The sequence below is a fragment of the Thunnus maccoyii genome, chromosome 9 (genome assembly GCF_910596095.1).
Source record: "Thunnus maccoyii chromosome 9, fThuMac1.1, whole genome shotgun sequence".
NCBI lineage: Eukaryota > Metazoa > Chordata > Actinopteri > Scombriformes > Scombridae > Thunnus > Thunnus maccoyii.
In genome coordinates, this window is record NC_056541.1 from 1,431,471 (window position 1) to 1,448,512 (window position 17,042).

At 41.9% G+C, this 17,042-nt stretch overlaps 1 protein-coding gene across 1 annotated transcript in view; it reads left to right on the forward strand.

The window, feature by feature from the left end:
- The first annotated feature begins 3,444 nt into the window (after positions 1-3,444).
- Positions 3,445-17,042, forward strand: part of ak8 (adenylate kinase 8) — a 16,063-nt gene continuing 2,465 nt past the window's right edge. The window contains exons 1-12 of the mRNA XM_042422230.1: positions 3,445-3,592; positions 4,478-4,568; positions 5,272-5,356; positions 6,392-6,441; positions 6,896-7,006; positions 7,748-7,816; positions 13,520-13,601; positions 13,691-13,762; positions 14,089-14,289; positions 15,174-15,296; positions 16,034-16,123; positions 16,776-16,917. Of these exons, the coding sequence (XP_042278164.1) occupies positions 4,485-4,568; positions 5,272-5,356; positions 6,392-6,441; positions 6,896-7,006; positions 7,748-7,816; positions 13,520-13,601; positions 13,691-13,762; positions 14,089-14,289; positions 15,174-15,296; positions 16,034-16,123; positions 16,776-16,917 (1,109 nt within the window). The 5' untranslated portion in view covers positions 3,445-3,592; positions 4,478-4,484. The remainder of the gene's footprint in view (positions 3,593-4,477; positions 4,569-5,271; positions 5,357-6,391; positions 6,442-6,895; positions 7,007-7,747; positions 7,817-13,519; positions 13,602-13,690; positions 13,763-14,088; positions 14,290-15,173; positions 15,297-16,033; positions 16,124-16,775; positions 16,918-17,042) is intronic.

A 17,042-nucleotide genomic window follows, 5' to 3' on the forward strand; every position in this document is an offset into this window, starting at 1 on the left:
AAACAATGTATTAAAGCCAAAAATAAGGGAATTAAAATGGAGGAACTTCACAGTTTTTTAAGTGTTGATGAACTGACAGATGAGCTAATAGCAGATGAGCTAACACAGTGTTAGCTGTTACATCAAATTGCTTCACCGTCGCACCTAAAGTTAGCTTTTTTTCTCCTTTGCAGCTAGCCATGATGCTACATGGTGCTACAGCAGCTTCAAAACACTAAATGAGATCTGACTTCAGTAAAACACACAACTCAGAAACCTGAATGATAATTCTGGTGATTTTCTATATTCTTCTTTTTGTCAACAAATCTCAACAACAACAATGATTTAACAATGAACTGATCTACTAACAAGTATTGTGTGTTTATCCAAAGCCTGATATATCTTATTCCTCTGTGATGTTGACTCCTGTTGTCCAAAAACTATTAAAACAAGCTAAACAAGCTAACGTGACCAAACTCTTGTCACCCAGTGCAGCGGTGTGACTTTGATACACACACAATACTTGTTAGTAGATCAGTTCACTGTTGGTTTGGATCCAAACATGAGATTTGTTGGCAAGAAGAAGAATATAGAAAATGAGAAACAACACTGTTATAATGAATCTCATGATGACATTAAGGCTGCATTTAAGTGATTTTCGTCCTCTTTGTTTTCAGCAGAACAGGCTGTAAACACATCTGACATGTTATCATTGTAGCTAACATGTTAGCAACCAGCTGCTACTTCCACATCCAGCAGACACAGAGCAACACCATCATCCTGTTCACAGTGTCTGTTTGTGGGGTTCCTCAGGGTTCTGTTCTCGGTTCTGTTCTTTATTTTTTCGGTTTAGATGCTGGTTGTGACATGTCAGACCTCTCCTCTGCTCTCCAAACTCTCAGTGTAGACAGCAGCTTCTGTTTGATCATTTAAAGCCTTAATGAGGGGAAAACAAGCCAATAAAACACATTTTTTTCCTCCTGTAAACTGACAGAGCTTAAACAGACGGATTGTTTTGTGTATTTCTGAACAGATTAAGCTCAGCGTCTCAATCAGAAACTAAACTACCAACCTGCAGACTGAGAGAGACTTGATTAGCATGAATGTAAACTGTTAAATCTACCTTGATATCTCCTCAGGTTCACAGCTCAGGATCTCAGAGTCAGATGAGAAGATCAGTTTTATCAGGATGTGTTTATCTGGCAGCTCAGCAGAACATTTCAACATTTTGGAAAATACTGTTCAGCTGCTGCTTCCAGGCTTTCTGCTAAGCTAATCTAAGCTAACAGTGTCCTGACTCCATAGAGACATTAGACTGATAAACATCTGTAAGAAAGAGAATAAGAGCATTTCCCAAAATGTTGAATTAAAGGACGGGTTCAAAACATTTCTTGACCTCCATCACTTCCATTGTAAGTGTATTATGAAGGGATCATGGGATGATTACAGCAAGAAAAACATGTTTCTCTGTTCATTTGGACTTCTGACTGTTGTTTTAAGACACACTGGAAACACCGTGAACCTGTCCTTTAATGTATTCAGTCAACGTCTGAAGCAGCTCAGTCTGAATTCAGAGTGATGACACACGAACCAAAGACTTTCTGTTGTTCTCTGCAGGAATAAATCCAGCTGATTAAACTGAATGAAGTCACAAACTGTCATCTGGGTGATTTTTTTTAATTTCCATTTGGCAGCAGCTCAGTGTGGTAACTTCTCAGCGGTGTTGCTCTACTCGCTGTCAGGGAAGATAAATCAGTTTGTGTTTCTGTGTATCACCAGCATGAAGAGACTAATGTTAAACTGTGAACACTAGAAATAAAAGACTTCTGTAATCTGCCAAAATCTGACTGACGTTTGTGTCCTTATCAGGCCTGTATGTTAAACCTCCACTCAGATCCTTTACTGCAGTAAAAGTACCAATACAACACTGTACAAATACTCCATTACAAGTAAAAGTCCTGCATGAAAAATCCTACTACAGTAAAAGTACATAAGTATTATGAGCTTGATGTAGTTAAAGTATTGCAGTAAAAGTACATAAGTATTATGAGCTTGATGTAGTTAAAGTATTGCAGTAAAAGTAGTGGTTTGGTCCCTCTGACTGATATATTATTATATATGACATCATTAGATTATTAATAGTGAAGCATCAGTGTTAGAGCAGCATGTTACTGTTGTAGCTGCTGGAGGTGGAGCTAGTTTACACTACTTTATATACAGTTAGCTAGTTTAGTCCAGTGGTTCCCAACCTAGGGGTGGGGCCCCTCCAAAGGGTCAGCAGATAAATCTGAGGGGTGGTGAGATGATTAATGGGAGAGGAAAGAAGAAAAAACAAAGTTCTGATACACAAATCTGTTTTCAGTTTTTGGACTTTTTCTCTAATCTTTGATTTTTGCTGAAATATTGGATCATTTGAACATTTATTGAAATGAAAGCATGTGAGAAGTTTAGAGGGAAAAATCACTATTTGGTGGAGCTGTTAACAACTCATAGACATGTGAAATGTGACCCCGACTACACACTGCTTTTTGTAAGACATCAAAAGCCAAAAAGGTTGGAAACCACTGGTTTCATCTTTAACAATGTGTTGTATTTTAAAAGCTTGTTATATTATCCATTGTGTCAAATCTTCATCTGAAAAGTAACTAAAGCTGTCAAATAAATGTAGTGGAGTAGAAAGTACAATATTTCCCTCTGAAATGTAGAAAGTAGCATCACATGGAAATACTCAAGTAAAGTACAAGTACCTCTAAACTGTACTAAAGTACAGTAGTTGAGTAAATGTACGTAGTTACTTTCCACCACTGATGATGCTAATTGTGCTAATTTGGATTACTTTTTATAAATTCATGCTGTTTCCACAAACGAAACGTTTGTTTATATTCCAATAAATCTATTTGCTCTCATCTGAATAGTTTGAGATTGACATGGTGGTTGATTGATTGATTGATTGATTGATTGATTGATTGATTGATTGATTGATTGATTGGCTCTGAGTTCAGCTGGACACCACTGACTGATAACAGAGTGAAACCATGTTTCTGCTTTTTCTAAATGATTAATACACACTAAAAATCACTGGCTCAATAAAGCGTCAACACAGTGCTGTATTAATGTTGTTTGGACCAGTTTTAGTGTTATTTGTTATTTACGTTGGTTATTTACCAAACCAGAGCTTGTGACTGACGTCACAGTTTGTTATTGATTGTTAATAACAATCAATAATGTCGTCTGCACATCATTTTGTATAAGAAACAAAACATTTGTGACAGTTTTTAGCTACAGCTTGTTATGTGATTTATTTATATTTATAATATAATTTATCTACATGTAAGATGATTGGCTGGTTCCATGTTGAACATTTTTGATTAATAAAACTAAAAAAACAAACATTAACAAACGTTTGTGCTGCTGTGACGTAAACACAGGACAGTATCAGTACACCGCGCACGCGCAGCGCTCTCCTCGGCGTTGCTAGTAAACTACCACACGCGCGCGCTTATGACGTCTTCCCTAACAACAAGGACAGCGTCTTAGCAACCAGCTCTAACAGCAGAAACTAACCTGCATTTGTTTTATGCTGAAGAAGTGACGCACGGAGCCAAACTCACAGGTGTGTTAATATATTTATGATGTTTGTTTCCTCCGTTTCAAGAATCAACAGGAAGTCAACAAATAAACACAGTCAGACTTCCGGTAACTGAAGCTAGCCTTCATGCTAGCTAGCGTTATCTTTCACATCATTTCTGTCTGTTTGAAGCTGATTCTCTGAGTAGACTGACTCCAGTAAGGTTACATTAATACTAATACTAATAATATTTTCAGTTTACTGTCGTGTGTGAAACAGAAAAGCCTCAAATAATCACATCTGAGAAGCTGGAACCAACAAATTTTTGACATTTTTGCTTAAAAAAAGACTAAAACAATTATTCAGTTATTGAAATACTGTAGTTGCCGATTGATTTCAATTAGTCGTTAAATCATTGCAGCTCTAATATTTGTTCATAATCACATTCATATCTTCAGCTGCACAACTTTCCCTCATCAGAATATTTATCACCAAGAAGAAAACACACTGATTTCCCTGATGATACTTTCTGTAAAGTTTTATTTCTCTACAGAATATGAAGGTCTAAAATATTGTTTCTTCTTCACGCTGTTGGGCTGAAGAAATACTGGATACTGATGAGTCTAACAAATAGCAGCCTTTAAAATATCCAGCCTACTTATGTTTTTAATTGTAGAATCTTAACTTCCCTCATTTTCATTAAAACAAACATATTCTCTGAGAAGTGACTTCAGTATCTTTATAATAAAAATGGAGTCAAGCAGCAGCCTGATGTTTCAAACACAGTTTCAGACTCTTTATGAAGGAATACTAGAAAAATCTGGTTAAACTATAAATGAAAGGTTTCCTCTCAGCTGTGTTTGGTGGATGTTATAGATGTGATGCGTTCAAGGTCCTCAGGACAAATGTCTCCCGTGTGTCGTCCATCAGACTCCTGATGGATGAGACGGTGAAGCCTCTGAGGATTCCTCTTCAGATGTCCGTCTACGCCGACAAACACAACATCCTCCACCTGGTTCAGGTAAAGGACCCAGCTGTGGGAAGCTTTTGTTGCCCCGGGCTTCGACTCTCAGGCTACATACAGCTTATTGGTGGAGGTTGATGGAGCCTGAGAGGAAAACCTGCAGACATGATTCAGGGCTGAGAACAGTCTGTATATTTACTTTATGTTATACAGTTAATATTCTCATCACTTAAATATAAGACAGTAAAGTGTTCTTTGATGTAAAGACGTAAATACAACATTATTTATCATTAAATATCCAACCTGACAGAGACTATTTTAACGAACGATTCATCCTCAGTGTGTGTGTGTGTGTGTGTGTGTGTGTGTGTGTCTGTACTGCTGCTGCTGTCAGACAGGCGTCACCAACAGATGTGATCTTGTACAAACATGGTTTCACGTCTCTCCTGACTTGTTCTGTAACTTCTCCAACTCACCACATGTTGTTTTACTCTGGATGAAGAGGAAAAGTGTCCTCAGAGATCAGCTGTTCATTCCTTCTGAACAGCTGAAGCCTTTTCTGATAAACTGTAGTTCAGTGATGCTGATACACGTTCACAAGCTGTTAGTGAGTTATGATCAGCAGGTTTAGCAGACAGCTGCTGACATGATAAGACAAGAATATACAAGAAGATATTTGAGTCCTGCAGACAGTGTGAATGTAACGGAGGATTCAAATAAAACATTAAAACAGTAAAACACGTGTGTGTGTGTGTTTCAGGACATGGTGTCCAGTCTGGTGATCGATCAGCCTGAAGATCCGATCTCCTACCTGATCAGCCTGCTGCAGAGGAGCAGCGTGGACGGTGAGTGCATCCTGTCGGATGACACAGGCGCGCTGCTTGTTCATGATAATACAGGACAGGATGAATCAAAGAGGTCGGACACAGATAGCAGATCACAGAGGAGAAACTACAACACCACAATCTGGTTTTACACTTTTCTCTGATTTTTGCTGAATAGTTTCACCTCATCACACCTCTGGAGAAGATCTGATATGATAGAAAGAAATGAGTTTATACGACATGTTTTTGACCTCATCTGAAGGTAAAAGTGTTTATAGGTGATCTGAATGATCTATACAGTATATCTATGTTTCTCTCTTTCTTAACGTCTTCACTGCCTTCTGTTTGGTCTTTATGTGATATGAAGTGAAATGTCCCTTTAAATCTGACATGACAAAGTGCAGCCAGTAGAGGGAGCTGTGACTCTTCAGTCTGCAGCTGCTGAAGAACAAAATCCTGACTTCAATTTAAAACAATGTGATGGTTTTGATTTCAGCTTCATCATTTGATCTGGTTTTATTTTATTTTTTATTTTAAATGTCTTCAGCTCCAGAATTAAACCCCAGATTCTCTCAGCAGATGATGATAAATACATAAACATATTTTTAGAATCGTCACCTGCTGTCTGAATCTTTACTGCACGACTCATCCAAAAATCATCCATGATTCATTTATATTCTTAGAAATGTCTGTCTGCCTGACTGTCTGTCTGTCTGTCTGACTGTCTGTCTGCCTGACTGTCTGTCTCTCTGACTGTCTGCCTGTCTGTCTGTCTGCCTGTCTGTCTGTCTGACTGTCTGTCTGCCTGACTGTCTGTCTGCCTGTCTGTGTGTCTGCCTGTCTCTCTGTCTGACTGTCTGTCTGTCTGCCTGTCTGTCTGTCTGACTGTCTGTCTGCCTGACTGTCTGTCTGCCTGTCTGTGTGTCTGCCTGTCTGTGTGTCTGCCTGTCTCTCTGTCTGACTGTCTGTCTGTCTGCCTGTCTGTCTGTCTGCCTGACTGTCTGCCTGACTGTCTGTCTGCCTGACTGACTGTCTGTCTGTCTGTCTGTGTTTCAGGTCCCCGGGTCGTGCTGCTCGGTCCTCCTGCTGTTGGGAAACACACAGTGGTGAGTTGTTGTTGTGTTAAAGGATGAATCCACTTTATTTTCTGTCTCTTTGTTTACCTTCACATTTCTCAGTGTGAGCTGCACCAACGAAGAAGAATCTAATCATTAAAAGTTTGTTCACTGTTGCTAAACTTTGAGCATCAAATGAAAATTTGCATTTGGAACAGCTGATTAAAACTGAGCTCAGAGTCACAAAACCTGACGTCAGACTTCCTGCTAAGTTCAGCCACTCAGCAGACAGCAGACTGGACACGGTGGATCTCTGAGTGAACTGTGGTCATTCAGGAGGTTTTATGTTTCTTTTAGATGTACAGTCGACTTCTCTTATTGTTGACTAAAAAACATTAAACTGTGATCAACAGTATGAGTATTACTGTAGTATTTACTGTAAATACGATATGTATAATCAGTGCGATTCATCACTTCTTCTTCTGTGGTTGTTGTTGTCCATCAGGCCAAAAAGCTGAGCGCAGAGCTGAGAGCCGTCCATGTGACTCTGGACAGTTTACTGCAGAACCAATCAGAGCTGAGCGCACAAGCACGCCAATACACACTCACAGAGCAGGTACACACACACACACACACACACACACACACACACACACTCACACACACACACACACACACACACACACACACACTCACACACACACACACACACACACACACACACACACACACACACACTCACACTCACACACTCACTCACACACACACATACTCACACACTCACACACACACACACACACACTCACACACATACACGCACACACGCACAGACTGTACTCTCTGTGATGAATAAACACACAGGTGACCTCTGACCTCCAACCAGCAGCTACAAACAGAACAACACATGTTTACAGCTGATGTGAACCAGATTAAAGCAGCTTTATTTGTCTGTAAACACCTGAACATCACAGGAGGAGGTTGGGAGGGAAACAACTGAACTCATGTTCACTACCAGGAAATGACAGGATCTGGTCTGTAAAGCCTCCCCGGGGGAAAGGGGGGGTGGGGGGGGGGGGCAGAGCTGAAGGTGAGGGGAAAAAATACAAGGATGTCGCTCCGGACGGGAGAGAAACTGTCTGTAATTACTACTGATGATGAGCCTCATACAGAGAATCACTGACACTACAGACACTGATACAGTCCACAGGTCGCTGGCTTCATCATCGTCTCCACACACGATGGGAGTCAAAATAATTCACTCATAAATCATTATTGGACTGAATGGATCAAACAGGGTGTGTGTGTGTGTGTGTGTGTGTGTGTGTGTGTGTGTGTGTGTGTGTGTGTGTGTGTTCAGGAGCTTCCTGATGAGCTGCTGGTCCGACTGATCCAAATGAGACTGAAGGAGGTCGACTGCTTCAACAGGGTGAGTCTGCGTTCAGACGTCAGTCAGACCAGACTGGAACCATCAGTGTAGGTTTGGCTCACATGACACGCTGACCTGTAACCATGGTAACCGCACACAACAAAACTGGACGGCTACAGCCTCAAAATGCTCCTGTTAGAGCCGTTTTATGTGTTGGTGGCTAATTATATTTTTCACAATTTGCTGATTTATTTTGGGATTTATTGTGATTGAGATGATGATGATCAGCTGTGGTGGTGGTGGGGGGGGGGCTGAGTTTCAGGTTCAGTTTAAAAGAAGTTTAAAGACCACGACAGCTCTGACCACATAAAAATTAAAAATGCAACAAAAATGTGTCAACTGAAACTAAAAAAATCTCAAAATTGACTAAAACTAATAAACATTTTCATAGGAAGAAAGAGACTGAATCAAGATCAGGTGTTAAAATGAGCTGTGGTGGGTTGACGGGGTCCATCATGCAGTTCTGACTGGGTTTACTGGTCTAGTGGATCCAGTCCAGCTTCTCTTCTGGATCACCTGGAAAAACTTCATCAAGAGATTTCATCATCGCGTCGTCGTCGTCGGGTTGAAATGGACGAGTGTCAGTTACCTGCCTGTGATATTTCTGATTCATGTCTCCGTCTGCGTGTGTGTCTCTGATGTGACGCTGTGATGATAATAATTAGCGCTCTGGTCGCCGCTGTGTCGTACTACGATTCCCAGCAGGCCGAGCAGCGTGTCGGCGTGTTTCCCCAGAGATCAGCTGATCAAACACACGCGCCGTTGTCACATCAGCGTGTTGTTTTCACCGCAGCTCATCCTCTCTGCTGCTCCTCATTAGCATCACGTCCTGTTCCCTGTCAGCGTTCATCAGGACACTCAGAGCTGCTTTCTGTTCAGTTTAAGGAGAATGAAAGAGAGACGCTGCCGTCACAAACACTCACACAACAACAACAACAACAACAACAACAACAACAACAACACAAACTGTACTTATCTGCCTCATTGAACGTTTGCTCTGCTTTATTTCTCACATTTACACAGACGCATACAGACAGACAGACTTACTGCTTGGGAGGTTCTAGTGGTCACTGAAGAGGTTGTAGGGGGTCTTTAGGAGGTTCTAGTGGTCACTGAAGAGGTTGTAAAGGTTCTTTGGGAGGTTCTAGTGGTCACTGAAGAGGTTGTAGAAGTTCTTTGGGAGGTTCTAGTGGTCACTGAAGAGGTTGTAAAGGTTCTTTGGGAGGTTCTAGTGGTCACTGAAGAGGTTATAGAGGTTCTTTAGGAGGTTCTAGTGGTCACTGAAGAGGTTATAGAGGTTCTTTAGGAGGTTCTAGTGGTCACTGAAGAGGTTATAGAGGTTCTTTAGGAGGTTCTAGTGGTCACTGAAGAGGTTGTAAAGGTTCTTTGGGAGGTTCTAGTGGTCACTGAAGAGGTTGTAGAAGTTCTTTGGGAGGTTCTAGTGGTCACTGAAGAGGTTGTAAAGGTTCTTTGGGAGGTTCTAGTGGTCACTGAAGAGGTTATAGAGGTTCTTTAGGAGGTTCTAGTGGTCACTGAAGAGGTTGTAGAAGTTCTTTAGGAGGTTCTAGTGGTCACTGAAGAGGTTGTAGAGGTTCTTTGGGAGGTTCTAGTGGTCACTGAAGAGGTTGTAAAGGTTCTTTGGGAGGTTCTAGTGGTCACTGAAGAGGTTGTAAAGGTTCTTTGGGAGGTTCTAGTGGTCACTGAAGAGGTTGTAGAGGTTCTTTGGGAGGTTCTAGTGGTCACTGAAGAGGTTGTAGAGGTTCTTTGGGAGGTTCTAGTGGTCACTGAAGAGGTTGTAGAGGTTCTTTAGGAGGTTCTAGTGGTCACTGAAGAGGTTGTAGAGGTTCTTTAGGAGGTTCTAGTGGTCACTGAAGAGGTTGTAGAAGTTCTTTAGGAGGTTCTAGTGGTCACTGAAGAGGTTGTAGATGTTCTTTGGGAGGTTCTAGTGGTCACTGAAGAGGTTGTAGAGGTTCTTTAGGAGGTTCTAGTGGTCACTGAAGAGGTTGTAGAGGTTCTTTAGGAGGTTCTAGTGGTCACTGAAGAGGTTGTAGAAGTTCTTTAGGAGGTTCTAGTGGTCACTGAAGAGGTTGTAGATGTTCTTTAGGAGGTTCTAGTGGTCACTGAAGAGGTTGTAAAGGTTCTTTGGGAGGTTCTAGTGGTCACTGAAGAGGTTGTAGAAGTTCTTTAGGAGGTTCTAGTGGTCACTGAAGAGGTTGTAGAGGTTCTTTGGGAGGTTCTAGTGGTCACTGAAGAGGTTGTAAAGGTTCTTTGGGAGGTTCTAGTGGTCACTGAAGAGGTTGTAAAGGTTCTTTGGGAGGTTCTAGTGGTCACTGAAGAGGTTGTAGAGGTTCTTTTTGGGAGGTTCTAGTGGTCACTGAAGAGGTTGTAGAGGTTCTTTAGGAGGTTCTAGTGGTCACTGAAGAGGTTGTAGAGGTTCTTTAGGAGGTTCTAGTGGTCACTGAAGAGGTTGTAGAGGTTCTTTAGGAGGTTCTAGTGGTCACTGAAGAGGTTGTAGAAGTTCTTTAGGAGGTTCTAGTGGTCACTGAAGAGGTTGTAGAGGTTCTTTGGGAGGTTCTAGTGGTCACTGAAGAGGTTGTAAAGGTTCTTTGGGAGGTTCTAGTGGTCACTGAAGAGGTTGTAAAGGTTCTTTGGGAGGTTCTAGTGGTCACTGAAGAGGTTGTAAAGGTTCTTTGGGAGGTTCTAGTGGTCACTGAAGAGGTTATAGAGGTTCTTTAGGAGGTTCTAGTGGTCACTGAAGAGGTTATAGAGGTTCTTTAGGAGGTTCTAGTGGTCACTGAAGAGGTTATAGAGGTTCTTTGGGAGGTTCTAGTGGTCACTGAAGAGGTTGTAGAGGTTCTTTGGGAGGTTCTAGTGGTCACTGAAGAGGTTATAGAGGTTCTTTAGGAGGTTCTAGTGGTCACTGAAGAGGTTATAGAGGTTCTTTAGGAGGTTCTAGTGGTCACTGAAGAGGTTATAGAGGTTCTTTGGGAGGTTCTAGTGGTCACTGAAGAGGTTTTCGGTGTCCTTTAGGCCTGGACTGGGTTTTACTTCCACTTGTAGAGGTTTTTTAGAAGGTTACATTCATCCTACAGGCTCTAGTGGTACTGTAGGATGTTCTAGCAGTCATTGAGGAGGTTATTGGTGTCATTTAGGACGTAATGAGGAGGTTCCGGGAGTCATTGAGAAGGTTCTAGGAGGACTGACCTGGGTTTTACTTTCAAGATTCAAGAAGTTTATTATTATATCACAGTAAACACGGGTTGTTACACCATACAATGAAATTTTGCCAGTCCACCCTTTCACGCAAAAAAATAATTAAATATTACATTTAAAAATTAAACCCACAAAAATTATATATAAGTTACATGTACAGTACAGTATTGTGCAAAAAAGCAGCGATCCTGACATGACAGCAGGGCATAAAAATACACTGCTGGTATAACAGTGTCAACAGTGTTTGAATTGTGTAAAGAATCTGGAGGAGGTTCTGGGCATCTGTTAGGAGGTTGTTGTTGTTCTTCATGAGGTTTTAGTGGTCAATGAGATGGTTCTAGGTGTCCATTAGATGGTTTTACTCTTCCCTTTATTTAGAGGTTCTTGCAGTCACCAAGGAGATTGTAGAGGTTCTTTGATGATTTAGGAGTGTCCTTTAGGAGGTTCTAGTGGTCCTTCATTTGTCACCCATCTGTACCTTGTGTAAAGAACCTAGAGGAGGTTCGAGGCATCTGTTAGGAGGTTGTTGTGGTTCTTCAGGAGCTTAAACGTTCTTCTGGTATTTAAAACTGTATTAGAGGAGAAAATGGGGCTAAAATGTAGTTTGTTGCAACACGAAAACATCTGTCATCTCTTTGTCTTCCATCTCTTCTTCTTCTACCCCTTACTGTGTGTGCTCTGTCTGTGAGTGTGTATTCAGTGTGTGTTCAGTGTGTGTTCAGTGTGTATTTGGTGTGTTGTGTATCAGGGGAGCAGTCTCTCAGTGATCAGCAGTAAACTGGCGTTCAGCTTTGTCTTTTCCTCTAAACTCTACAAACAGCTGCTTCTTTCAGCATCCAGCCTTCAACATTTAGCTTCAACGTTTAGCATTTAGCTTCAGAGTGTAGTGTGTGTGTGTGTGTGTGTGTGTGAGAGTGTGAGTGTGTGTGTGTGTGAGTGTGTGTGTGATTACCAGCTACTTTCATCTGCTAATGGCTGTTTATGGCCGCAGGCTAAACTTATCACACACACACCTGGGACCGTATGTGTGTGATGTCTTTATCTTCTCTGTCGGTGTGTGTGGGGGAGAGGAGGGATGATTGACAGCTCCCATCAGGGCCCCGCCTCCTCCTGTCACAGTAATTACTCTACCTGTCTCTCTCTCTCTCTACCTGTCTGTCTACCTGTCTTTCTGTCTGACTTTTACTTCTCAGTATTATCACGACAATTATACAAAACCCACTTACACGGTTTTTCCAAAGCTTTCAGCCACTTCTCAGGGTCTTCCTCAGCAGTGATTAAGAATGAGCCTGTATTATTGAACTTCATATTGATATAATATAGCCTAATATAATATGAAATTGTTAAAACCGATAAGTTTCTATGTACATATAGGCTATGCAAGTTATATTGGGGGTTGGGTGGCTCAGGTTGCCGCTGTCTAAGAAAGTTTGGGGAGCACTGCTGCCAGAGGCCCTGAGGAGGTTTCAGGAGTTCCTGATGTAGTTCAGGGGGGGTTCCGAGATCCCTTGAGAAGGTTTGAAGATCCTTAAAGGTATACTATGCAGGATTTTCCTAAAAAAAAGACTCATACAAAAGTAATCCCTCTCAATCATCACTTATGACCCACTAGCAGTGTGTGTCTGTATGTATCTGCAGAGACTCTGCCCTCTACCTGTATTTTCTTATTTTCTTATTATTTTGCCGTGTTTGGGACATTTCTGGGTGTCAACCTTTGGGCAGTTGGTGTGTAGCCTCCAGCCAATAACAGCACAGGGTGTGACGAGGTTACATCTTGGTCTCCATCTCTCTCGTCTGCTCCGCTCTGAGGAGAGCAACCTCTAAAGAGCAGCAGGTCTGTGTGTCTGTTGACTGAGGGCAGGGTTGAGTCACACACACAGAGCAGAGAGGCCACAGCGGACAGGATGAATCTCTGCATTCACACAACATCTGGCGATGCGGCACCTTCCCACAGGAACCCCTGAGGAGGTCATGTAATCATATAGGAGGCTTTAAGGTCCTAATCATGGATGTATTAAGAGAACTGGACACTGCGCCGCTGTTCAGCCTTGCTGCCAATTGCTCTTAGTGGCCACTCGCGGTATTGCAGTGAAAAATGCCCAGTGGCCCAAAATGCTTTTCCCCCATAGACTAACATAATAAATGAGATGTCTGTAAAAAATATGACTCTTTGTATCATGAATTTTTAATCCATTAACGTTTTATGTTTGTAAAACTTTTCTCAAGCCTAGAAAAGCAATTTTAAAATCTGTGACGTCATCCTGATGTAAAGTCTGTGGGCCAGCAGAAGAAACACTACTGCAGATATTCACTGGGCTGCACAGCACAGAAGCTGGAAACATTTTGGCTCATGTGCGAGGAAAGCAATTTTCATTTGATTGAATAATCACCATCTTTGAGTCTGATATCCAATTTTTATAATACATACATGGTTTTAGTAGAGCATGTAGGAGATCAGGACATTTACTGATGACCTGTCGTGTGTTACAGGGCTGGGTGTTGGAGGGAATCCCTCAGACTCGTCTGCAGGCTCTGAGTCTGCAGCAGGTCGGAGTTATACCCGAACATGTTGGTGAGAACAAAATAAAACCAAAGCTCACAGTTCATGTAGAGATACGCTGCATTTATGTTACTGAAAAATACTGTGTGTATGTGTGTCAGTGATGTTGGATGCTCCTGATGACGTGTTGTTGGAGAGGAGTCAGGGGAAGCTGGTCGACCCGCTGACAGGAGGTGAGTTTATTGTTCAGACAGGGTTAGGGTTAGTCTGTCCTGTCAGGACATCTGATGAAAAATCAAGACAGTAACGTTGAAGGTTGCAGACAAACAGGTTAAATAACTACAAACAGTAAAAGCTTTAACACTAAAGTTGACAAAAAAAACTCGACTCAAGGTCCACTTACTCATTCTGCTGATGATACAGTCTAACACTTCAGAATAACAGAGTAAGTGGACCTTGAGCCGAGATTTATTCGCTGTTTCCAAAGTTACGTATGAACCATCAAGCTCAAGATTAACAGTATACTATTACTACTTGTGACATCACTTCCTGTCTGTAGACGTGTACCATCAGACCTTCATCTGGCCCGCGGACAACACTGTGGCTGAGCGTCTGGAGAAGAGGCAGGGTCTGTCAGAGAGGCAGCGATTGGCTGAGCTGCAGCGTTATCGCTGTGAGGTCACAGGGTTAAGCTCCGCCTACAAACACGTCCTGAAGGAGATCAGTGGCGACCAACCACCAACCGACATCTACCAACAAGGTACACACACACATTCACGCAAAAACAACCAATCACACGCTGATTTACTGTAGTTTGATATTTTGGTGTCCCTCAGGGTTCATGTTCAGGTCCTCTGCGGCTCTTTAGGTTTCCTCTTTGCGGTCAGGATTTTTGTCCATCTCCTCCTACAGAACAGTGAAGTGTGACGAGTTCTTTCAGATGGACCAAAATTAAATCCTGATTCCCTGCAGTAACACTCTGCTTCATGTTCTCACAGATGATGTTAGAGACTCACAGATCAACATGAAACTCTCCTGGTTGAATCATCAGAACAAAACATGAACACCTGTGTTTGAAAATATCTGATTCTTTACTAAAAAGTCAAAGCTACAAGACTGCGGACATAAAAACTGAAGAGGAGAAGTCAACTACAACTCCCAAGATGCATTTCACTAACAAACATCCAATCACAGAGCTTCATGTTCTGTCAGATTTCACTTTATAGAAACCTGATAATAAAACATTCAGCAGTTTAAATCTGTTCACTTTCTGATTCTGGACCAGTTTGTGATCAGTTCATTTATCATGGCAACCATAGTTGAGGCTGTAGACTTACTCTGTTATGTTTATGTTTATGTTTATGTTTATGTTTATGTTTATTGTTTATTGTTTATTGTTCATGTTTATTGCACTTTCTGTCGACATCTGGACCACAATGAATTCCTTTTATTTGGTACTTTACAAACAAATCTGATTCATATTCTGAAATAATTCAGTCCAGGAGGTTGACAAGAATATTAAAAGAAAACTTTTAAATGAAAAACTTTCATATTTAAGAAATCAGCCTCACACTTTGTTACTCAATATGCAGACGATTCACTGATTTATATTAAAGCTTCACTTCTGTGTGTATATTGTGTCAGTACTGGCGTTCGTCCGGACTCGTTATCGCTCCAGAACTCCCAGAATCCTCCTCTTGGGTCCACCAGGGTCGGGGAAGAGTCTTCAAGCCAGACTGCTGTCAGAGAAATACAAGATGGTGGATGGTACATGCACAAACACACACTGGAACTGTGCTGCCGCTTTCCTCTAACTGTTCATGCAGATGAACCCAGGTTGTAGTCTGAAGTAAAAAAGCCTCCTTCAAGCATATAAACACTGTGATTGTAGAGGATTTAATCTGTCCAGGAGATCCTGTAGAAGCAGATATGTGTTGAAAATATTCTCCAAAAATGCCATTAAAAGAAAGGTTATATTCTAAAAAACATAAACTTTACAACAGAGCGCAGGTGGTGTCAGTCGTTCAACTGCCTGCACTGCTTAAAGCTGAACTCAGCACTGCGTGAGTTTTTAGATTTAGATTGTATTGCCTCCATTTTTATCACTATCAACGTATAAAAGGTGAGTAGATGGGAGAATGTGAGAGCTTTTGTTAGTGTTGGGCTCAGAGTGGAGCAGTACGTATCAGTGTAGACACACTGAACATGAAAATGAATCAGTACAAAAGATTTGTTCATTTTATTGTCAGAATTAGTGTAATCTGTCAGATTTGGTGACTGATCAAGTGTTAACATGTTCAGTTCAACTCTGACACAGCAGTAATGCAGCTAACAGCAAACAGATTTTCACTGCATGTTGAAAACTCTGAACATACAAACCGTTTCAACTCTGCTACAACATGTAAGTTGGACTCATACAGACTGATGGCCTTCCTGTCTGTCTGTCTGTCTGTCTGTCTGTCTGTCTGTCTGTCTGTCTGTCTGTCTGTCTGTCTGTCTGTCAGTGTGTTGTGGTCAGCTACTGAGGTCTGTAGCAGCTGATGGTTCAGTTCTGGGAGAAGAGATTCACCCGTACCTGGATGATGGACGCCCAGGTAACGCACACACACACACACACACACACACACAAAGATTCCTGTCACATGATTTACATGAAGACAGTATATAAATCTGTGAAGGAGAGAAGAATGACAGAGACGCAGAGGAGAGTGTGTTTGTAGTTTATGAGTTAAAAACCCCAGAGGCTGCTGGGATACAGACAGGAATCAAACAGGACTATTTCCACTTAAAACAGTCTGTCTGCTGTGGATCTACACAGGTAATAACTGTGTGTGTGTGTGTGTGTGTGTGTGTGTGTGATCACAGCAGCTGTGTTTAATAATCAGCAGCTGGAAGAACAGAGCAGACATGTCCACGCTGCTGTAGATTCATGTAACATCTCATCTGTGGTTCTGAGAGGAACAGCTCGTATCTCACTGATCACACTCATGCTGGAGATCATGTGATTTTATAGACACGATGAGTTTTTGTCCACATCGTAATTTGAGTTGAGCACCGATCAGACACCAGCGCTGTCTTTGTTCCACGTCTCTAACCTGTTTAACTCACTGCGAGTAAATCAGTGGAATCATGTTTGCTGACGAGGCTAACAGCCCCCCGACCCCCGCCCAAGCCACAATGAACTGACTGAACAGAACCGGCTGAGGATTGATGATTGGTTATTGATTATTGAACCTGCTGGTGTAGTTCCAGACTCCCTGGTGCTGCAGGTTCTGCAGGAACGTCTGAGCCAAGTGGACTGCAGCTGCAGAGGCTGGATCCTGCACGGCTTCCCCTGCGACCTGCAGCAAGCCAAGAGCCTGCAGGAGTCCCAGCACCAGCCCAACAGGTACTACACACAATACTACAATACTAATACTAATACTAATACTAATACTAAAACTAATACTAATACTAATACTACAGCAAGCCAAGAGCCTGCAGGAGTCCCAGCACCAGCCCATCAGGTACTAC